Raw genomic sequence first — 23017 nt, 5'->3', positions numbered from 1 at the left:
GAAAAGTGATCTGAATAGGGGTGACGGAAGGACACACGGACACCTCGGTGCCTGCAGGAGGGACGCCGCGGCGAGCGGTTGGGTTAATGGATGAGATTTGCTAAAATCGGGGTGGCGGTGGTGGAGGTGCTTTGGCCAGTAACCCCTAAATGAAGGGAAAACACCCCAAAACCGCCAAGCTGTTTGAGGGTGGAACCGTACGGGCTGCTGGCGCCTTTCACGCGCTGCTGTGGCTTGGCGTGTGCTGTTGAGAAGCGCGCTGGCTGCGTGGGGTGTGAGTGTGCAAGTGTCACGCACACGCGTGTACCCCCCCCAACCCCGTCTTTTTGGCCGGTCCTCCCGCCCGCCAGGGGGCGCGGGCGCGCTGCGCACACCCCCCACCCCCCGCCGCGTGCCCGCCCCGCCGCACGTGGCCGCCCGCAGCGGCCCACTGCGCACGCGCGCTCTTCCACTCCTTTTCCTCCCCCCCCGCCTCATTCCCTACAGTGCGCAGGCGCGCCGGGCGCAGGCCGGTAGGCGGTGGCGGCGCAGGCGCGCGGGGGGCGGCGGGCGGCGCGCGCATGCGCGGGGCGCAGGCTGGCGGCGGCGGCGGCGGCGGAGGGGAATTAAAATGGAAGATGAGGAGGTCGCCGAGAGCTGGGAGGAGGCGGCCGACAGCGGGGTGAGGGCGGCTGCTTTGGGGCGGTGCGGGCGGGCCGGTGGGCGGCGGGGGAAGAGGGTGGAGGTGGTGCGGCGGCGCTTGAGGGAGGTGGTGGGGCGCGGCCGGCGGGGTGGCGGGCCCGGAGCGCCTGCTAGGCCTCTTAAAGGGACCGCGGCCTCTCTCGGCGTGGGGGGCTGCAGCCCGGTCTCAGCTTCTCCCGCTCGCTTCTTCTTCGTCCCCCGGTGTCGGGGCTGCCGCAGGGAGCCGCTCCCTGCCCGTCCTGCCGCTCCCGTTTTCTACTCGGTCTCCAAACCCACCCCTCTCTCCCCCCCCCGGCCTCGTGGGGCTGAGGGCAGGGAGGCAGCGGCCGGTCAGTGTGGGTCGCAGCCGAGCCCCGAACAAAGCTCCTGCTGCCGGGGAGCATGTGGTAGCTGCTGGGAGGATGGCGGGTAGCTTGCTCCCTCTGGTGAGGGGCTCCGACAAAATGTGCCTCCCCAGCATCACGTTAGCCCTCGCAGGGCCTCTGGGGAGAGGTGGGTGGGCTGCGTCTCGCAGGGTGTAGCGGGCGATCTGGGGGCACATATCAAAAGCCCTTTCTCCCCTTTGCTCGAGTTGAATGTGCTTCTTCGTTAGGACAAAACGTGGGGACTCTTAGTGCGGCCTAGTGCAGCTTCCAGTGTTGTAGCTGAAGTTCTCACCTGCTTTTAATAGCCGGCTCAATAGCTGAAGTTTTCATCACGTCTCTCATGCTGAGAGACTCCGAAGCACTTATGCGTGTTGTGCTTGCAAAATAAAATCGTTATTTTTGCAGGAGCGTGGGTGGGTGATCTGCAGGGTATTCACAACAGCACGATGAGAGAAAGGAAACCGTCTCTGCCAGGCGAGCTCCTGTTCTAATAAGTTCAGCGGGCTCGTTAACGATCAGAGGGCAGAAGGACTTCGTAACAATGACTTGGTGAGAAGACCAAATTTGATTCTGGTCAGGAGATTGGGTTACGGCTGGCCAGAAACAGGGTAGCAAAATAGAGCCTGTAACTCAATGCCCTCGCCAAGCGGCATGAGAGATGCCAGCGGCAGGCTGGCAGCGTAAGCGAAGCGCTCGCCCTCTCCTCTTGCCAATGCCGTGAGACTGCAGTCATAGGAAGCCTCGCACCGGGCGGCGGAGTTAATTCCGGCGCTCGTTAAATCGTTCCATGAAGGGACATAGCTTGTGTCTCGGGAGCTGATGATAGCTGTGGCCTTGAGTAATTGTTTAAAATTGTAGGGCTGCTCAAATCCCAGCCATCGGTTGTCTTTCCTCTTTGTCCTTTCAGCTTGTACCTTTTAGGTGTTCTTTTAAAGCCCTTAGAAGGAAAAAAATCTCTGTCACCTGCCCTTTCTCACGTCCTTTTCCAGTCCAAACTGCTGAGAATTTGTGTTCATAAACTCGGTGGTGCTTGGGCCGCTGAGCAGAGAGATTTCTTGGGGAGCCGCCGCCACGCTTGCAGCTGCTTTTGCAGTTGTCGGGGCTTTGGATGTCTGTAAAAGCAGTTGGAGCAATGGGAAAAGCTAGCTGTCTGCGGCAGGAGTCTTTCTTATGCGAGAGAAGAGACGGGAGCTGCCTTCTGGCATCCGTCGTTGTTTAGAAAGGTCATTTTGCAAACCCTGCCTGGCAGGAAGGAGACCCTCTGCTGCTGCTGGTGGCCGCAGGAAGCGAAAAGCTAAGCGGGAAGGAGCAGAGGAGAGCCCAGCCTCGTTTTTTTGTGGACCGAATGGATGTGGGTGCAGCTGGGGACTGCAGGCTCTCCGTGCTGCTACAGAAATCAAAGCTACCGGAGGTAGGCAGGTTGAGAAAAGAGGAAGAGAGGGCAGGAAGAGGCTCTGCTGTAGAGCGGGCAGCGTGACTGACTCGCTCATTGGTGGTTGAAAGAGATTTCAGGTGCATCTGCTGTTCTCTGCGCCCCAAACCCTGCTGCAGTCGTTGGGCAGGGGAGCCTGGGAACTGCCCGAACGAGGTGGGCCTTCTGTTGAAGGTGCGAGAGGAAAAATCGTGCGCAGGAAAAGCGTACGAGCTGGCCTGGTCCTGTCATCGCAGGGGCTTTTTTTGTCTTAAGGAATTTCCTTTATTTTCTTTTTCTTCCACCTTTATCTTATTTGGTGTGGGTCTGAGGTGGCACGAGACAGATCCCAACGTAAAGGTGCAAGATGTGACAGTTGTGGTCAGTACTCGAGAGGAATATGCAGTAAAACATAAGAGACACCAAGGAGCAGATTTAAACACATACTATTCTAATACTTTACGCAGCTGAGAACCCGAGGTGGTTTTTTTTATTTTATTTTTAGACCCTTCAGCACATCTCTGAGGGAATAGTAGAGATGTAGCAGGAGATCCACGGTGGGCTTCTGCGATATGTTGCCTGCTTCTCAGCGTGTAATCTTTTTTTTGATATTCCACCCAGAGGGTGTTCCTTAGGACAGAAAGTACATCAAGTTTTTAGTGCCGGTCCTTTTTTGTGTGCGTAGTTTTTGGTGTTAGGCTGCGAACTTCTACTCTAGGTCTTAAAGAAGGTGGTTCTCAGCAAGAGGCAGTTCTGGGCTGACCAGAGATGCCGTGGCCTCCTAGTTATAGTGTCACTTCATTTATCTCTTGCAGATCTGCCTTCCAAAACAGGCAGTACTAAAATCTCATTAGGTTGAGGGAAACCCCCAAAAAACCTGATGCAGACCTTCTGCTTTGGTTTGGTCAGTCAAGTAGCTGTAAAACAGATCCTCAAGCATTTTTTGGGGTCTTTAACGTGGCTTCTGTTTGTCTTTTAGTTTTCTGTGTCATCAGAATTATCCAGTGCTTGTCAGAAAAAGGAGCAGCTCCTTGGCTATGTGCCACCCCCGAAGTGACCGTATGCCAAACAGATGCCCCCTGCTCCGGCAGCTTCACCTACCCCAGGAGTCCCGCAGGCACAGCGGTGTTAATGCTGGTGCAGCAGAACTCCGTGGGACCTCTAGAGCTGTGTTATCTAATTGCTATCTAATTAAATCTTTGAAATGTCTGTGAAATGAGGAGGTTTTGCTTGTCTGTGAGTTACAGATGGAAAATCAGCGTGTGAATAACAGATGAGTTGTCAAAGTTACGAGTAAGGATCGAAGCGCCAGGCTTCGAAGACCCAGTCTGGGTTACTAAACACAAACATGACTTAATGCATGGCTCATTTTTCTTTTGTGTGGCCTAGCTGGCTTTAGGGAAGAGGGAAATCACAAATGAGAGGTCTGTTTGTGACACCCGAGTCTATTTACCTGGTTAAACTAATAATTAAATGTCAGGTGGGAAGCTGGGCTCCAAAACTGGAGTGGAAGCCCCGTGTCCAGGGTCACGGGTAATCCTCAGCCCTGAACTGGCACTCTTCAGCTGGATTGATTGCTTATTCCTTCGCTAACTAGAATTTGAGTGTATCAATGTCTTCTTAATTAGTAACTTATTTCAAGTCAGAATCTGTGCAGATAAAACATTAGTCTGGCAACCCAAAATAGTTTTTTAAAAAAAAAAAACCAAACGGTCTCCTTGTGTGTCTTTTTTTTTTCCACTCCAGTTTGCTGATGGAGAGTTTGCAGGGCAGTTAGCTCCCAGCTGCTGCCTACAACCTCCCCGCTGGCGCTTAAAACTTCCCCTGCCTCAGTCCAGAGTCTAGGTCCCTTGCTTAGACTGCGCCTTGCTTCACCGATCGCTGCCAGAAAGGGAAAACCCCCCCCCGATCATCTGATTACAGGCCGCTTGGGGAGGATGTGAGCTGCCAAACGCGTGTGACTGAACTTTGTCCCTCGTGTGTGGGGACGGGGATTGTCACCCGCTTGTGTCGCGGCGCTTGGTGAGGACCGTTCACCTGAGGTTTGCAAAAAAACCCCTCGTTTCTATCGTCTCTAAATTGGTCGATGTGCGAGTGGCAGAGCGCGCTGCCCGCCTTGGATTTCACCCTCCAGCAAAGGCAGCGCATTCACTGGTTATAAAGGTTTTGGCTAGTATCGCTTTGAGTTGCTAAATATGATCGAAGTACAGAGAAGTCAAAAGGGGACTATTTCGGAGTGTAACGCTGTGACCTCCGGTCTGCTAACTACTTGTGCGATCAGAAGACAAATTAATGGGGTTTTGGTGTTCAGGAACTGTACCCTGGAGGAAACCCATGAGGATAACCGCTGATTTTTGACATCAGGGCTGCGAGGATGGGTTTTGACTTCATGGACCAAAATGGTTTTTGTAAAACTTCTGCTGAATACTTGCTTTAGGTGTTTGTAATTGGTCAAAAAAAAAATCTTGAAACCGGGAAATGAAAGTTTCTGTTCCTGCTGCTCAGCGTTGCTTAGGCAGAGGCAGTTTGTTTGATGAGAAAAGTGATGTTTGTGGGTTGGGAATGAACAGGTACCTTAATACCGTGAAGCGAGTATCGGTTTTGGGATATTGCAGCAAGTCCTGCGCGGCCCTGCCCGGGTCACTCGGGAGCGGTCTCTGTTTCGTACCTGCTCTCGCAGACCTTGATGAGCATCTGGATGTGCCGACTGACCCCGCGCAGGGACGTGGGTGCAGATGGCAAAGGTGTTCCTCTGGATTAAGAGATGTTCCGATGCCTTTGCGAAATAGCATGCAGAGGGCTTTTGCTACGTTTTAGCCTCTGGGTTTGGGTTTTTTTTTCTAGATTGATAAGGGGTGTAAATATATTCCCGATCTGGATCTCTGAGGAGTGTCTGGGCGACCTGCCCGCCGCAGGAGGTGTGAAGGGTGGGGAGGGAGAAGGAGCTGCAGCCCTCCCAATGTTTTCCCCCTCTCCATAACATGTCCGTGCTGGGAATACCGTGTGGCGCCTGCCAGGCTTGTTCCCAAAAATACTCTCGTATCTTGTTTCTCAATATCCTAGCTGCCGAGAAGCGTTATCTACCTATGGAAGATGTAAACGCCAGCACAGCTTAAAAGCATCTGCGGCTTTCTTGGGTACGGTCCACTGCCAGGATTTAACGTAAGTGGAATAACTTGGAGAATTAATTAATGGAGCAGTCTGATTCCCAATAGCCTCAGGAATTGGAATGTGCCAGTAATTAATAGAAGATTAATTTATCTTCAGAGGAAAGAAATAGGTAGCTAATGAGGAGTCAGCTTGGAGATAGCTTAGGATTATCTACTTCTGCTCTTAGTTGACGGTGTTTTCGGTGAAGCAGTGAGTCAGATATCTGCAGCTATAAGTTGTTGGGTACCCATTAACAGCTTTGGTAACCTCAGATGTTAAAACCTGTTGTTTTTTCCTAAAGAAGAGAACATTAACCAGGCCTTGAAGTTTATCTCCTGTCCTTTAGAAAATGCCAGAGTATCTGATGGTGCTTTTAATAAGCAGACGAGGCTTTGTTTTTAGCGTTGGCGTGGGAGGATGCAACTCTAGCCTAAATTCCCTCTTTCTGGGTTTGATCTTACACTTTATTTTGAGTGAGCAAGGGTAGAAGGTTGCATTCAGGAGTAATCTCCAGTAAATATATCAAAGAATGTGGTTAATGGTTTTCTAGAGCTGCATATTTGAAATGTTATCAAGTATCTAGGAGAGCACAGCTTCCTTTATCGGGGACTATCCTGTGCTCTGGCAGGAGGGCAGGTAGGTATCTCCTCTCGGATTTCTGCAAAGTAGCCTAATTTTGGAGGTAGAGGGGGAAATATCCTCCTAGCGTAAGGGATTTGTAGGAAGCCCAAGTCTCTGCCTTCCTTCAAACATTCAGTCCTGGTTACTCACTGAACTTGAAATAAAAAATAGCCAGCAGTTATCTTGTTATTCCTTTCCCCCGTATCAGCAGAGCTTGGAGCTGCTGTTATTTAGTCTATTTAGGGAGTCTTTGCTGGCAGCGATAGGAAGGATAATTCTTTATACGTGTTCGACGCATTACAGTTATTCCAACAAAGCTCTTTAGACAACAGCTCGGGCTGGCTCGGGCCTCCCTCTGCTTGTGCTTTGCAATACGCTGGAGAACAGGGTTTGCTTGGGAATGTGCCTAGACCCCATGTGAAACCGTGATCCGTAGGAGCCGACCTCCATAGGGGCCTCCCTTCCTGAAGGGCACGTTTCTGGGGTGTCAGGGGGGAGCGTCTATCTCCAACGTGCCAATAACATCGCAAAATTATCAGCTATATTGGTAGGGTTCTTATTTAGGAGGACAGACCATAGGAGTGTCGGATCTAGGCAGCCGGTTTGTGTCTTAGTGTTTGTGTCTGATTGCTTTCCAAGAGGTATTTTATTGATCCTTTTATGCATTGCTGTTTTTCTCAGGGTTAAAGGGTAGGAAGGATGGCTGTGATGGGGCTGGAATTCAATTTCCATTACATCCTCATCTACAAATGCGGCTTAAATGTCAAAGAACAGTGTCATCTTCATGCTGTTTGTTTGGGTCCTTTTTAGTATCTAGACATAATAGCGCTAAAAATAGTTTGTTGGGATTCTTTACTAATCTTTGGGGAGGGTGTTTTGAACGGGGGTGTAAATGAGGCTTAGTTTTTGGTTATATAAATAAGTTTGTTTGGGAAATGAAAGCTAGGAGAGCCTCCTAAGAAGATTAATAACTGGCTTTTGTACGGTGCGACCTGCCCACCTACTGGGTACGTGCAGCATGATGTCCTCGAATGCAAAGTCTAATTGCCTCTCCTGCGAGCTCGTGCCTTTGGGTTGTGGTAGTGCTTCTGGCACTTGCCCTGTAAGTCAGGTCCTAATTTTATCTCGTTACCCACACAGCTCGGTGACAATGTGACATAGCAGTGGAAAGGGAATGACATCAGCAGACGAACAGATCTGTGCAGAGCGGTGGCAGGGATTTTTTTTTTTTTTTTTTTTTAAATTGAGAATAAGCCGTGTCAAGGTGTTTCTGTTTCTCAAGCTTGTAAATTCGTGCAGCGTGATCGCTGTCACGAACTGCTGGCTGTGTGAGGCTGCTAATGTCTTGGGTTGTTTTGCAGGGTGATGAAGGGCTGCCCATTTGAATTGGCAATGCTCTCCACGTTCAAACACCTCCGTACCTACAATTCCAAACATAGTATTAAGCACCAAGAGTTTGCAGTGCTATGGCTTTTGCTGAGAAAAGACGGGGTCAGTCCCTGCATTTAAAAAGAAAACACAACTTTTAACACATGAAGAGGTGTGTGTGAGGTGGGGAGCTGCTTTTTTACATTAGCCATCCACTTTGAACACAAAGGAAGACTTTTTCTACCCAAGAGTTCGGTGGATATCTGGAGGCAGCTGGAATCCCCTCAGCAGCACTGGGAATTACAAGGATCGTGTAAGACTAACAGTTGTTTGGATGGGGTGAGAGTGATACGTGTGTATTTGGTGGGGATGATTGTTTTATGTTATTCTGCCAGGATTTCTACGTGTGGAGGAAGCTTCTTGTTTTGAAGAGTACACAGTGGTTCTAACAGCTGCTGATGTTATAACTTAGAGGCTACTTTAGCTGCCCATTACTTTGCTCCTTGGTGAGGAGCTCCCCAGGCACGGAGCAACTGTTGAGCCTGCGTGCGGTGCTTATGAACCAGGATCGCACGCGTTCGCTTAGTGACTGCTGGCAATTGCAGAGGGATGAGAGGCAAAAATACCAAGTGTTTTGCAAGAAGTGGTCTGCACAGGAGTAGGAAGGAGTGAAACTGAGACTGTACAGGGCTCGTTTGGGGAGGGATGTCGTGATGGCAGGTTTTGAAGCATTCCTTGGAATAAGTTTGCATGTGTTGAGTAAATTAAAGAGCTATAGTTTTTTTTTTTCTGGTAGGGGAAGCTGCAGCCTCTGGCGTCAGAGGATGCAGTCGGAGGAAGTCCGGCGCGTGTGAGGGTGTGAAGAGCTGTCCAGCCGTGCTCGGAGTCAGTGTGACGGTCGCATTAATCAGAGTGTTTTTCAGATGCGGAGGTCAAACTGACGCTTTGCAATTACAGGATCTCATAGTCCGATGTACAGACCGCGACTTTAGCCCCAGGACTGACCTGCAAAGCCACCAGGAATGTAGAAATGCGGCTTTTGTCAAAGCCATCTCTCCTCTGCCAGGAAGGAGAGAGGTGAGAGCAGAATGGAGCCTTCCTCGTGGCTACCGTGTGGCTTGTCATACTTTTGTGCCCCACGGTCCTCGCCATGGGCTGTTGAGCTTGTCTGCCCTAGCTGGGTGGTTCAGCGCTGTGGTTCTGACTCGCAGCTGGCTTCGTAGTTGCTGCGCGGCGCCGAACGCTTAAGTGAAATGACTTGAGATGCTCTCGAGCGTGCTCTCCCCACCCTCCTGTCGTCCCTCTCCCCCACGCGCTGAAGTATTTAACAAGGGATATTTAAGGAAGCTTCCTTCCAGTCCACCGCTTCCAGGAGGCCCTGGGGAGGCGCAGTTAACTATTTGAGTTTGAAAAACTGTTTTAAAGACTCTTCTATAACAGGATATAACCTCTTCTGGCGTGGTGCGGGCAGATGAGCTAACCCCTTCCCCTTAATTTGACTTTCATTGTTTGCCACCAGCCGCTCTACGACATCTCCATCCTTGCCAGGATATCCGTTTCCCTGCTGCTTGTTCCCGGCTGGCCGTTCCTCCGTCCTTGCAGGCAGGAGGCGGTTGATGCACTTTTTTCTCCGTCCTCCTGAGCAGCATTGGGATGGGATTTTCTGCCCAGTCCTCTTGAAGAGGAAGGAAACTGCAGGTGTGTTTGCCTTCAACGCGAGGCTCTAGCTGTGACGTGGCCGTCAGCTCAAGGCCACGTGAAGCCCCTGGCTGGTTTTGTTCTTACAAATCACCCGTCACCTCCCAGTACAGAGTTTGGTAGAAAATTCAACCTCCCACCCACCTTTTGTCTTCCCAAAATGGTTTATAACTATTCCCTTCTGGATGGAGGCCACCGTGGGCTGTCAGCCTGTGTAGCTGCGTGACCAAGAGCAAACACTGTGGTTTGGTATCTTGTAGAGACTTGCGTTCGTTCCCTGCTTACTGGGGCATTGGGGAATTGCCGTGCAAACCAGTTTCTTTACTGGGTTGCGCCTGCTGTGGTTTTTGACAGCAGGGTAGGCTCGGCTGGCAGCGAGCTTTCAGCGTAGTTAAGCAAACCGGCCTGAAAAGTAGAGCAGCTGCGTCCTGCCACAAGCTTGGAATTTCCTTCAGTATTGTCAGTTATCGGCTGGCGAAACTAGGACACTCTCAGGTAGTTTCTGGTTTTTTTTTTCCCCCTCTTCATTGATGATTAAATAAAACGCATCGCTGTTTCGGAGGCTCTTTTAATAGCATCGGCAGTCGTGAGAATTTAAAGATATCAGCGAGGCTGGGGAAGGTTGCCTAAAGAGGGACTGAAAGCTGGCTTTATTTTTCTGTTCAGCAAGGTTTCTCTGCATAATTGCTCCGATTGCAAAACGTAAACACCTTTGCTAAGGTAGATGGAAGCCTTGGACAGAAGTTGACATGCTTAAAGCCACGCTCTCTTGGCATTCAGGGGTGATTAATACGTCTTTCCGCCGATTGATGACTCGGCAGCTGTGTTGCAAAGGGAAGGAGAAGCGCAATAAGGCTCTGCTCTGCTCCAACGAGTCCTTGGGTGCATGTCGGGCAGGGCAGGGACTTTTTTGTGAAGGAGGGTTATTGCAGCAAGCAGCAGGAATGCTGACCTGCCAGCTAGTCTTCTGAATGGCTGCAGGCTCCGGGGCTGAGCTGCCCCGCTGAAATCAAGCGTATAGACTGATGCGGATCACCCCGGCCGGCTGCTGCTGCTGCTTCTCTGCCCGAGAGGTTTGGCACCGGTTCCTGCTCGGATCTGGGAATACCTTGCTTGCGTATTCCTGTGGCTCTTTACCCTTAACAGAGATTTCTTGCCAGATGAAGTCCTTAAAATGAAAGATGAGCGCCTCGCAGCTGCCCTCTCACCACGATACGCAAAATCCACAGCCTGCTGTAGGTGTATTAATGGCTACGGTAGAATATACGCGGTGGCTTTGCTCTTCTCTGCCTCTTGATTTGCAAGTCATCCTCAGATGGAGACGCGCGCTCTCTCTGCCCCCTTTATGGTATCGCTGTACGGAAGAGTGAATTTAAATGTGTGCGCAGACAGGCTCAAACTCCAATCTCCAAGAGGAGCCTTTAGGTTTTTATTTTTATCTCCTTCCTTTCTAGGAAATAGACAGACGGTTGGAAAAGAAGCTGAAGATCACGCAGAAGGAAAGGTAACGATGCTGCGCGGTTCGGTTAAAAAAAGAACAAAAACAAAAACAACCTTATTTTCCTGAGGTGCCGTTGGACATCTGAAGGCCTGGGGAGCGGGAACAGTGGGGCAACAGCTTCAAACTGAGCAGAGCGCGCTGGGTTTGAGTTCAGAAATAGGGAATCTCTGTAATCGTGCCACTAGATGGCCCTTTCAATCCATAGCAGGGTAGCGGAAAGCTTCTTGAGAGTGATTTTATTTCAGAGCCGGGTCTTCCAGACTGGATGTAGCTACAGCTATGGGGAAGCCATTTAAGAAAAAGACACTGAAAGGAAGAAATGGGTGAGTCAGGTAATCCCAACTCATGGCCCTAAATTGGCTTGCCGTGTCTTGTGTCAATACGACTTTTCTTTTCCTGCTTACTTCGGGGTGGGGTGGGGGGGTGTGTGTTATTGTCTTCTAGCAGAAATATTTCTAATCGCTTCTGACAAGTCTTCTGTTGTTGTGGTGTTTTGGGGTTTTTTTCCCCCCTTTTGATTCTTAGTAGGCCACTTAAAGAGTCACGGTATTACTTCTCTGGGACTTCTGCACAGAGAAAGGACCATAAAAAAAATTCAAATGGTGAGACGGGGGCCAAGGCTGGCTCTGAGAAGTGAAATGTCAGGGTTGGAGCGGAAGGCCGGGTATCCTGGCGAGAGGAGCCCTAAAAGTCCTTGCAGGGAATGGAATCAAGGTGCTCATACCGATATCTTCGAATAGAAGGGCTAAAACTTTTGCCCGGTGTCGGCTTCCCTTTCCTTTGGTTGAGTTTAAAGAGGTCGAACGCAGCAGGGACTGATTTTCTGTCCCTTGCTGAGTTAACCTCCTGCAAACCTGCCTGCCGCTCTAGTTTAGGGTTACAAATATAACGAGGTCTTTAATTACTACAGGCTGCCTCTTAATCACCGGAATGACATCTGACTGGGAGGAATTCACATGCAAAGTGAAAAACATGCTCGCCGTGGAAAACAAGTACCAACCAAATGGGTTTGTTTTGTTTTTTTTTTTTTTCTTTTAAACAGTAGAAAGTCAAAATCTCCTCCTAAAGTGCCGATCGTGATTCAGGACGACAGCCTTCCTGCAGGTCCTCCCCCGCAGATCCGCATCTTGAAGAGGCCGACGACCAACGGCGTCCTTAGCAATCCCAACTCCGCCACCAGACCGGCCTTCCCCGTGAAATCCCTGGCGCAGAGGGAGGCGGAATACGCGGAAGCCAGGAAACGAATATTGGGCAGCGCGAGCCCCGAAGAAGAGCAGGAGAAACCCATCCTAGATAGGTGAGAGCAGCCTTTCGTGCCGCCGCAGCTTTGCCTGCGCTCCTCGCAAACGCCTCCCTGTCAGAAGGAGGGGGGCGAGCTCCTGGAAGAGTAGAGTGAGGCTTTGTTAGCAAGCGGGGCGTCATAAATCTCAAATATATGGGAGTTAAGGGAAGCGCAAGTGCCTGATAAGGCCATAAAGGTTATCTTAGGCTCTCGGAAGAGCGTGCTGGGGGTATAAGAGAGGAGTGCGGACAACCAGAGTTATCCCGGCGGGGCGTATCCTCGTCTTTCCTGAGGTTTTTGACTTAAGGGAGCTGGTGCGGGCGGGAGAGTCGAGCTTAAGCGCCCTTAAATGAACGCAGTTTATTTGAAAGCACCGTGCTCGCCCTTTTATTTGCAGCGTGGGTCTCGGCTACTCTTTGGAAAGAAATGAAGCGCTAGTTCGGTTTTGGTCTAGTTCGGTTTTGGTCGCGTTCCCTGTCCCAGGGAGCACCGTGCGTCGATTGTCCCGTGGCGGTGACTTCCCACCTGAGGCGAGCGCGGGACTATTTGTTGAAGGCGTACGACGTTCCGCGGCCGTGTTGCCTCCGCCTCTGATCTCCTTTCTCCTTGCAGGCCGCCGAGGATCTCCCAGCCGGAAGATACCAGGCAGCCCAATAATGTGATTAGGCAACCCCTGGGTCCCGATGGCTCACAAGGCTTCAAACAACGCAGATAAACGCGGGCGAGAGATGCCGCTGCGGAAGGCAGGGTCCGCCGCCACGGGTCGCACTGCCGTGACGGACAAACGGACTTGAGCAAAGGGAACTACCTGATTTATTTGCACTGTGATCCCCTTTGCTCTGCCCACTGTGACCTTCAACCCCACGCACTGTGACCTCCCCTCTCCACCCACTGTGACCGGCAAACCGAGAAGGGCTGTCCCCGAGTCCGCTGTAAAAGGAAAGGGGACAACGAGGTGGGGCGGGAGGGGGGGGGGGGGAAATACAAAGGACTCGGACGGGTGCAGGGAGTCGTGTGTGTGCCACTTGGGTTGAAGCTAGCGCCAGCAATAATTGTTGTACTCATAACCTGGCATTTAAGGAAAAAAAAACAAAACAAAAAAACCCACACAAAAAAAAAAAATGGGAAGCCTCCCCAGACGCGCGTGTTGTCCTCATCACTTTAAGAGCAAGTTCTGTTTCAAAGGATCTCTTTTATTTTATTATTTTTTTTTCTTTTCCTTGTTTGTTTTCTGTATATCAGATCAACGGAGTGCGCGGGAAGGGTTTTAACTGTTTGTTTTAATTGAGAGAGGTAGTTAAGTGTTCGAAAAGGAGTTTCAATGAATTTCTGCGACTTTAATGGCTCGGGTTTGGCAAAGCTCTTGCTTCTCGTTCTCTATTTCTACCGCTGCCAAGCACGTGGAAGCGGATTCCCGGATACCTGGCCTTTCCGATCGCCTTGGGAGCCGGCGGAGTCCGACGACCTAGTTTACATCTTGCACCTGTTAAAGCTTGGCTGGTATTTTTCTGCTGGCTTTGAGGAAAAGCTTAAAATACATCTTTTTCTTTTTCTTTTTTTTTTTTTTCCCCCCTTTTTGTGTTTGGGGAGAAGGGAATGTAGACCGATCCCGTGAAAATGCCTGCTGCCCGACCGCTGTTTGCGGCAGAGAGAGCCAGACGGCGAAGAATTAGGGCTCCGTCGCGAGGAGGAGAATAGCCGGCGCGCCGCTCCGGTCCGTGAAATAAATAGGTGACGAGGAACCCCGCTCCGTACGGCCCGTGCTCGTCGAGCGGCCGGCGTAACGACGGGGAGCGCGGAGCGTCCCGAGGATCCGAACCCGAGTGGCGTAACGACGGAGTGAAGGCTCCGATCGATCTCTCGGTCACGGTACGAGCTGCGTTTGCCTCTCAAAAATCGCAGACGTCGGGAACAAAAACGGCGTTGGATAAAGTCTTGGATGATTTCCGCCCCCCGCCTTGTCTTCCTGGCGGCAGCTGGCTCCCCGCGAGGCTTCAGGGAAGGGATTTTCCTCTTCCAGCTCCTGGGAAGAGGACAAGGGATGCTGGTGGTCTGCAAGAACACGGATGTTTCCCCCCCTGGATGAAGCTGACCTACCTTAATATCGCTTAATATCGAGGGATTAGATGAACACTAAATGCTCTTCTTGGAGGGGACGGTACCTAGAAAACCGTTTCTGGTTATCGGCGGATTATTCTGTACGGGTGCAGCCTTCCCCGCCGCTTCGTGGTCAGTAGGTTCAAGGGTAAACGAGCAAATCTTGATGTCTTCTACGCGAAGGGAAGCGACCGTAGTAAAAGACGTGTATGGAAATACGGCTTAAAAAACGAAACGAAACAAAAAACCGGTAAAATAAAACTACCTGTGTATAAAAAGAATCCGCTGGAATGTTAATTAGCTGATTAAAGCTGATTAAAGCACCGAGGACGGTGGTGAGGTGGGGACGGGCGGACGTCCTCCGGGCATCCCCGACCCCTGGCGCTTTTTTGGGGGGGGGGGTTGGAGTGTCTCATTTACCCCCCTCCCCCCCCAGGCTGGTGGAGTCCCCGGGGAGGGGAGCGGGAGGGGAGCAGGATGTCAGCAATAACCTTCGTCACCGCGCCTTTCCTTAATTATTACTAAAAATAGCTTTTAATGGCCAAACCCCCCCAAACCCCCCCCAAATCCACCCGATTCCTCGTGTAGCTGGCCAGCGTTGAAGTTGCCGCCTCCTCCGGCACCAAAATCTCCGTTTCTGGCACCAAAATCTCCACCTCCGGCACCAAAATCTCCCGACTCCTCCATCCTGATGACCAGGATACGTCCCGCCCGCGGGCAGGGCTCGGTGACGTTCCTGCGGGAATTCCCTTCGGCCCGGGAAGATGGAGGATAATCACGGTACCGGGTGTTTTCACCCCAAAAAGTGCGCCGAAAAGAAAACGTTTTATAAATTGTATTTTAAATAAATGTCTTTAAACTTTTAACGCCTTTATTTTTTTTTTTTCTCCTTTATCCCCGTCTCTCGCAGGGGCTGCTGCGAGAGGGACGTTTCGGTGGCAGCTTAAGCTCCCGGCGCGAGTAGATCCTTAAAAATTCGTCAGGAAGGTAAAAGCTGGGAGCGTTCGGCCGTAATTGTGCCGCTATTTACCCAAAAAGGGGAAATTTTGCCCCGTTTTTAGGCTCGCTGGGGAGATGTGGTCTGAGGAGGGAGGGAAGTGGCAGTGCTCGGAGGGAAGATGTTTCCAAAGCTGGGTGTGAGCTGTGACCATGCTGCCTCTCACCATGGAGGATAAAAGTGATTTTTTTAAATTTTAGTTTATTTAGTTTATTTAGGTGTTTTTGCGATGTGCTGGCCTCCCCGCTCGGGCATTGTGCTCGATAACCGCCAGAGAAGGTGGGCAGAGGCTGTCGGGGTGCCTCCGACCGAGGCGAGGAGGGGTCAGGGTGCGCTGGCAGCGCCCGCAGCCCCTGCCTCCCTTTTAGTTTTTTTAATTTTTATTTTTTTTAATGTGAAATCAGGAAAAAAATGTGGGGTTTGGGGTTTTGTGTTTTTTTTTTTTTTTTTTTTTTTTTTAAGTGACTCGGAGTTGCTAAGCGGGCAGGAAAGGTGCTGCGGGAGCAGGCCCGGTTGGCAGCGTGCCCTGACGGCGCCGGGCTGGGAGCTGGCCGCAGCCGGGCGCTGTGCAGCCGCTCCCCGCGACCGCGTACTGGTTCCCAGTTCCAGCAACCCACTGGAACCAGTTCCCCACACCACCACCTCCTTGCACTGGAGCCTCCCGCCCGCCAGGGGGCGCCGCGGCGGCGGGTGCGGAAGCACCTCCCCTCCCTCCGTTCCCCTTCGCCCCGCCTAAAGGAAAGGGGGCGGTACCATGGACGCGGGCCGTACCATCGAGGCGGGGGCCAGAGCGGCGGCGGGCGGAGTTCCGCCGCGATGGCGGCCATGGCAGCGGAGGAGGAGGAGTACGAGGCGGTGCTGTGCGTGAAGCCGGCCGTGCACGTCTACCGGGTGCCGCCGCGGGCCTCAAACCGCGGCTACAGGTGGGGCCTGCCCCTCTCCCGTGGGCCCTGTCCCGCTGTGGGGTGCTTCTGCCCTCCCTCCCCCCCGCCTTGGGTTACATGGCGTCTGTCCCCTCCCTCCCCACAGGGTGTCTGTCTCTCCTGTCATGGAGGTGTGAGGTCCCCTCCCTGTAAAGTCTATGGGACGTGCCCCTCGCCGTGGGGCAGCGAGGCCTGCCCCTCCTGAGGTGTCTCTGCCCCCCATCCCGGCCCCACGCCCCCAGTGAGGGTTCTCCGTTCCCCCCCCCGTGTGTGTCTTGGGGCTCCTCTCCCCTCAGTCCTCAGCCTGGACTAAAGGCTGGCCTGGCAGAGCCAGGCTGTACCTAAGGCGGCTCAGCACCGCCGAGAAACCGCTTTCGAGCTGGAGATCCCGCGGAAAGAGAAGCGAAACCTCTTGTGCAATTCTTGCCCGGTCCCTGCTGGGACCTGACGCCTGGTTTTTGCAGGGGGCCGGCTGGTTTGGGGTGAAACGAGGGGTGTCGTGACGGATCTACCTCTTTCCGCAGCGAGCGCGGGCGCAAGCGGGTTCTTGCTTGCCCCGCTTTGGTGCTGTTAATGAGGAGAGTCGACCAGACCAGCTCGGTGATGCGTTATGGGGGGAATTAAAATAGGTTGGTGGCGTTGTCTGGGATGTGGGAGGCGGCTCAGACATCCGTCGCTGTTTCCTCTTTCTTCAGAGCTGCAGAGTGGCAGCTGGACCAGCCGGCGTGGAGCGGCAGGCTGCGGATCACGGCCAAGGGCAAGATCGCGTTCATTAAGCTGGAGGACAAGACCTCGGGTAAGGAGGAGGGAAGGCGACAGCTCCGTGCCTCTTCGTGGGGAGGAAGGCGGCGCAGAGACGCTACGCCCTGGCGTTAACCCGCTCCCGCTTCTCTTTTTTCAGGAGAGCTTTTTGCCCAGGCGCCGGTGGAGCAGTTCCCGGGCATCGCTGTGGAGAGCGTCACGGACTCCAGCAGATATTTCGTCATCCGGATTGAAGACGGGAACGGTACGTCGCGATAGACGGGGGACGTGTTGGGGGAATCACCTCAGAAAGCCTTCAGTGCCCTCGCTGCTCTTATTTGTGAAGGATTCCTGCTTTCAAGGCCGAAATATTCCCCGCGTAGGGTGGCAAAGGGACGAATTATCTCGCTCCCACACGCCAGCCGCGCTCTGTCCTTCACCAGGAATAAAAACAGTTTGATTTTGCTGCTCGGCGTTAGCGTGAGGACGCCTCTCTGTGCCGGACTGTTGCCGTGATGCTGACCTCTGCTTTGACTCGCTTATATTAATTTAAAAGCTGGTTTTACTAAGCCTGTACGTACAACCACCAAACTAAAGATATCTCCAGTCCCGTATCTCAGTCTCCAGAGTCCCAAATCCAGCTGGAGGAGGCGGCGGGCACGGGAATGTGCGGGACGGGATATCCCTTCCCTCTTCCTCCGCTGCTTTGCGATTCCAGCCCTTACTCTTCCTCCTTCCCCAGGCCGCCGCGCTTTCATTGGAGTCGGCTTTGTCGACCGAGGGGATGCTTTTGACTTCAACGTGGCTCTTCAAGACCATTTTAAGTGAGTTCTTGCCTCTCCCTGTGTCCTCTCAGCTCGACCGTTTTTTCCCGATGTCCGCCAGAAATGGTGGGGGAGAGGAAGCCGTGAGCTCCTTGTCGTGTTTGAGCGGGCGAGCGTGGCGTGAAGAGGTGGAAACGCCTGTTTCTCCGCGCAGCCTTTGTGCAGGCAGCTCTCCCTCTCTCAAATAGTCCCCAGTCCGTGTTAGCAGCGTCCCAAACTGGGCTTCCCAGTCCAAAATTGGGCAAATTCCCTAATTCCTTTCCTTCTCTTTACGTGCTACCGGTAAGGGGCTGCTCCTGAGGGACTGGGATGCTGCTCCAGCTGCTGGCTGGGCTTTGGGGCAGGATGGGATGCGCTGCTGCCTGGAGGATCCGTGCGGCTCGAGCACTGCCAGCCGCCGATAGGAATCGTTCCCCCGGCGCTGCCCGTAACGCGTTGCTCCGGCAGGCGAGGTCTCGGATCACATTCAGCGCCTTTAAAGAGCTTCTGCCAGGCAGAGGGGATAATCTTGGGCAGGATTTGTCCGGCAGAGCCTCAGGCTGGTTGTTGACGCGTCCTTTTCCGCTTATTTAATTCCTGCAGATGGGTGAGGCAGCAGAGCGAGCTGGCCAAACAGGCCGAGAACCCCGATCAGGGACCCAAACTGGATCTGGGCTTCAAGGAGGGGCAAACCATCAAACTCAACATTGCGGTGAGGGGCTTTTCCGGCTAAATCCGCTCCCGACTTTTCCCTTGGGATGGCACAAGAGGAAGCAGCGGCTTCACCCCGAAATCCCTGTGCAGGAGGAAGCCCGGAGCAGAGCCCTTTGTGATAACGCTGCGTGCAGTGATTTGCAGAGGGGGTTGCGTTACGTTTCCCGGTTACGGAACCGGGTCTGTGGGTTCGTGGTGGGGATTTGGGGGTAAAAAACATCCTTGGTTTTGAGCTCTCTTGCTCCTCCGGCAGCGGGATGTCGCGGCACAGCAGGTTTTTTCCGCAGAATCAAGCAATTCGGCTTCATGCGAGCCGCGGCCAGGAGGAATCGCGCTCCAGCTCTGGATTGAAACGTGGCACCGCCCAAGTTTCCCTCTCTTCTTTCAGAACATGAAGAAAAAAGAAGGAGCAACGGGGAACGCCAGACCACGTCCCGCGGGTCTTGGGGGCCTGAGCTTGCTCCCGCCACCTCCCGGAGGAAAATCTTCCGCTTCGGTTTGTCCTTCCAGAGAGCGGCCGTCTGCGCTCTCCGCGCCCGCCCAGCTCCCGGGCACCCCCATCACAGGTCCGTGGTCCCGCAGCGACGGCTGTAAACCTCTTGAGACTCCGTTTTATCCATCCGAATTGGGAAAACGAGGGGGGAATTTGGGAGTAAGAGTGGGAAATAACTCCTGGTGGTTTTTTTTTCTCTCTTTTTGACTTTCCTGGCCGCTGACAGATTCCCTCTTGTCCTGGCCGCAGCCTGCTGCTGCTCCCGCCTCCGCCGCCAGCCGCCGCCGCCAGCGTTTGGGGAGACTTTGCCAAAGCTTCGGGGTGAGGCTGTGCGGGGTTTGCCGGGGATGGTGTGGGCGATCCAAATCCTCCTTTATTTTGCTGAAAAACCCTGCTGGGGTGGGGGCTCCGGTTCATCCAAACGCCCGCTTGGGATTTAAAAAGCGACTCTTGACGGCGTGTGTCGCGAATTCCCCGAGTTCGGCGCAGGTCCGTGGGCGTTACCTTCCTCTTCCTCCCGGCGCCATGCCTCGTCTTCCCCTGCTGCTCTGGGCCTCTCTGTGCAGCGGGGAGAGTTTTGGGGTGACCCTGGAGGCCCCGTTTGCGGCTGCCCAGCTCTCTCCCCGCGTGCCGCAGTCCCTTTCGATGTCTAAAACCTCTTTTTCCCCGCTCTTTTTCTCTCTTTCTCTCTCTCCAGGTCGGCTTCTAACCAGACTCAGGCCAACGCAGGCTGGGTTCAGTTCTGACCCCGGCCCCTCGTCCGCTTTTCCCTGCGCGGGTGCTGGGATCGTCGCCATTCCTTCGGGACCAAAGCAGGAGCTTCGGGACACCCCGCTCCTGCCCTTAAATCTCCCACCCACCCACCCCCGGCATCGAAATGCCGAAATAAGTGCCGGCGAGCAAATGAAAGCGTGCCTTAAAACACTCCACACCAGCGCCCTCCGCAGCGGGGGCCTTTTATTTTCTACCTGGATCGCAGCAAACCTCCGAAGCTTTTCCTTTCGCAAAACAAAACCAAAAACAAAGCCGTCGGCTTCGTCGCCTCTCCTCGATAACGAGAGGGCGAGCGAGCGCTCGGAGCAGGGGGGACTCTCGCTCGCAGCGCTCCCCCGATTCAGGTAACTTTCGCTCAAGGTTTACGCGATAGAGCTTCCTCGGCGACTTCTCCGCTTTCTCCTCGCGTATTTGGGCTGGATAAATCCTTCCCTCGGCGGGGAGCGTCCTCCTGGAGACGTCTCGCCTGCGAAATCCGGACGAACGGCCTGCCGAGACGCCGAACGTCGCCCCAATATTTGTTTTTTTCTTCCGGAGCGTTTAACTCTGCGACGCGGGAGGTGGGGAGCCGGACCGCTGCGTTTCGATGCTGAAATTCCTGATTTCTTGCTCTGGGAAGTTTGTTTTTTTCCCTCCTCTATTTCGAAGACGGATTTTTACTTCTTTCTGCGGACATTTTATTAAGCGATATATGCAATGAAGGACAGAATGGAGTCGGTCTCTTTGACAGAGCCGGGGTTGAGATTCCTCTTGAAACAAATAAATATTTTCTTACCTATTTATATTAAGGCCTTTCGGCGTACAAAGCCCTGCTTGGTTTGTTTTTTTTTTTTTTTTTTTCCAGCGCCTTGGATTTTTATTATTTCCATTTCCAACTGGACGATGAGCATTTTGGTTTCCGAGCTTAACTGTGCCTGGCAGCGAGCGCGCAAAAAACCCAGGTGAGAGCTGTAACGCTTCGAAGCGAATAATAAAATGGTTTCGATGCCAAATACGAATTTATTTTTTATTTTTATTTTATTTTTTTTTTACCTCCCCTTGTGTGAGCTCGAGGGGGGGGGCCTTGCTGAGCTTTTGTGATTTCCCCCTCCTCGCTGGTGTCGAGGAGACGCTGTCGGACAGCGAAGCACAACAAGACGCTCGTTGCTTAGCAGTGGTTTTTATGGTTGTGAAGGACTCCGGGAGGGGAAGGTAAGGAAAGAAATGAAAAAGAAAAATAAGATTTCTTGCATCCTAAAAGCGAGGGGTGGGGGAAACCTCGAGGCAGCTCCCGCTGGCCGGAGGGACCCGAGACGCCCTAAATCCTCAATCCCATCCGCTCGCCCCGGCTCCGGCTCCCCCTCGCCGTTCATCTCCGGTTCTCGGGAAGGAGAAGGGACGCTTTCCTGGGCTGCGGGGTTGGGAGGAGAGCGGCTGAGAGACGCCGACCTTCTCCGGAGGGTGGCTTGGGGATCGGACCCGTCATTTATTTCGGGGAGCGGGCAAGCTTCCAGCCCCCGGCACGGGGGATTTTCAGCTCGGCTTAGGGATTTACCGACTGCTTTCCCTGTCGGGATGGGGGTAAAAAAAGTCCTTAATTACCCCGGGGGGGTAAAATTTGCCACCCGGGGTGGCTGCGGAGGCTCCGGCGCAGGGAGGGGGACACCCACGGACACGCGTCCCCGAGGAGGGGGGCCGCGTTTAATGCCGCTTCGTCCCGTAGCAACCCTGGCATGCTCCACCCCAAGGCTTTTCCTGCCAGAAGCAAACCCCTGGGCTTTAATGAGCTTAACGAAGGCCGGGATTTAACGAAAGGGCTGCCTTATTCTCTCCGAGGAGCTCCTTTCCCCGGTCCTGCCCGGGGGGGGTGGGCACAGCGCGGCAAAGTAAGCACGTTTCCACCGATTTTGGGCACGGGGAAGCGCCGGGCGCTGGTTGTTTGGTTTGGTTTGGTTTTGGTTTTGAATATTTTCTTTTATTTTGCTCATTTCCCGCCTCGTCGGTTGTTTTTTATTTACAAAGCCCTGCTCGGGCCGGGGGAGGGGGGGAGGGAATATTCGGTGATATTTTTGGTGGCGGATGCTAAAATGTTGTTGCTCGCGGCCTCGCCGGAGGCGTTGGGACCCCCGAGGTGGCCAGGAAGAGGAGGGTCCCCGCTCCCGCCGTCACGCAGGGAGGGGAAGGCGAGGATTTCGGGCTAATCCCCGACCACGCATCCGCTTTCGGCTCGCTAGGCGACGAACCGAAACTGGTAGCCCCCCCCAAAAAATCCCGGGAAGCGGCTTCGGAGCAAGGAGACCACGGCAAGGGGGGTGCGAAGGGCTCGGCGGACCCCCTATCCCCCCCCACCCTGCCCCGGGGGGGGAGCCCATGGGTGAAGCAGGGCCCACGGCGGAGGCTGTGGTTGAGGTGGGTGTCCCCCCCACCCCACCCCAGCGGGAACTGGTGGCCGCTCTCGCGGGAACGGCCACGGAGCCACGGCGGCGGCGGGGGGTGGTGGTGGGGGAGGCGGCGGCGGGTTTGCGATTGCAAATGGCACTTGGGCAGCGGGTTTTTGCGACTGGAAGTTGCAAAGCTGCGGCGGTTCTGCGATGGCAGCGGTGAAGTTGCCCTCGTTGCGCGACGGCGAGCGCAAATCTGCGGGGGTTTTGCGATCGCAGCTGCGACTGCAGGGGTTTTGCGATCGCAACGGTAAATCCGCAGCGCTCGCGCGATCGCAAATTCGCGGTGGTTTTGTGACAGCAGCTGCAAATCTGCAGCAGTTTTGTGATCGCGGCGATAAATCTGCAGCGCGCTCGTGATCGCACGCACAACTCTGCCGCGGGTTCGTGATTGCAACTCTGCAGCGGTTCTGTGATCGCAACTATAAATCTGCAGCGCTCTTGTGAGCACGAACACAACTCTGCGCGGGTTTGTGATTGCAACTCTGCAGCGGTTTTGCGATCGCAGACACAAATTTGCGGCGGGTTCGTGATCGCAACTCTGCAGCAGTTCTGTGATCGCAACTATAAATCTGCAGCGCTCTTGTGATCACGAACACAACTCCGCGGCGGGTTCGTGATTGCAACTCTGCAGCGGGTTTGCGATCGCAGACACGAATTTGCAGCGGTTTTGTGATCATAACTGCAAATCTGCAGCAGTTTTGCGATTGCAGCTATAAACCTGCAGTGGTTTTGTGATATCAAACGCAACTCTGCAGTGGTTTTGTGATAGCAACTGCAAATCTGCAGGGGTTTTGCGGTTGCAACTATAAATCTGTAGCAGTCTTGCGATTGCAAACAATTCTGTAGCGGTCTTGCAATTACAACTGCAAATTTGCAGCGGTTTTGTGATTGCAACTATAAACGTGCAGTGCTCTTGTGATCGCAGCTGCAAATCTGTAGTGGTCTTGCAATCGCAAATGCAATTCTGCAGCGGTC

The 23017-nt window shown here is 53.4% G+C and overlaps 2 protein-coding genes across 2 annotated transcripts; both read left to right on the top strand.

Moving 5' to 3' along the window:
• Window positions 1–622: 622 nt before the first annotated feature.
• Window positions 623–13036, top strand: SZRD1 (SUZ RNA binding domain containing 1). The gene is made up of 5 exons (XM_050909528.1): window positions 623–661; window positions 10749–10798; window positions 11041–11118; window positions 11838–12092; window positions 12690–13036. Exons 3-5 carry the CDS (start codon window positions 11075–11077, stop codon window positions 12790–12792), a joined length of 402 nt encoding a protein of 133 aa, XP_050765485.1. The 5' UTR covers window positions 623–661; window positions 10749–10798; window positions 11041–11074; the 3' UTR covers window positions 12793–13036.
• A 2960-nt stretch (window positions 13037–15996) lies between these two features.
• Window positions 15997–20611, top strand: NECAP2 (NECAP endocytosis associated 2). The gene is given in 9 exon segments (XM_050909376.1): window positions 15997–16094; window positions 16790–16890; window positions 16996–17100; window positions 17578–17659; window positions 18242–18350; window positions 18741–18918; window positions 19072–19121; window positions 19123–19166; window positions 19543–20611. Coding segments are annotated over 9 exon segments (816 nt in total). The 3' UTR covers window positions 19592–20611.
• The last annotated feature ends 2406 nt before the right edge of the window (window positions 20612–23017 follow it).

Source organism: Gymnogyps californianus, chromosome 21 (genome assembly GCF_018139145.2).
Source record: "Gymnogyps californianus isolate 813 chromosome 21, ASM1813914v2, whole genome shotgun sequence".
NCBI classification, from domain to species: domain Eukaryota; kingdom Metazoa; phylum Chordata; class Aves; order Accipitriformes; family Cathartidae; genus Gymnogyps; species Gymnogyps californianus.
The sequence above is the reverse complement of the archived record's forward strand: the minus strand, read 5'-3'. Positions and strand labels throughout refer to the sequence as shown.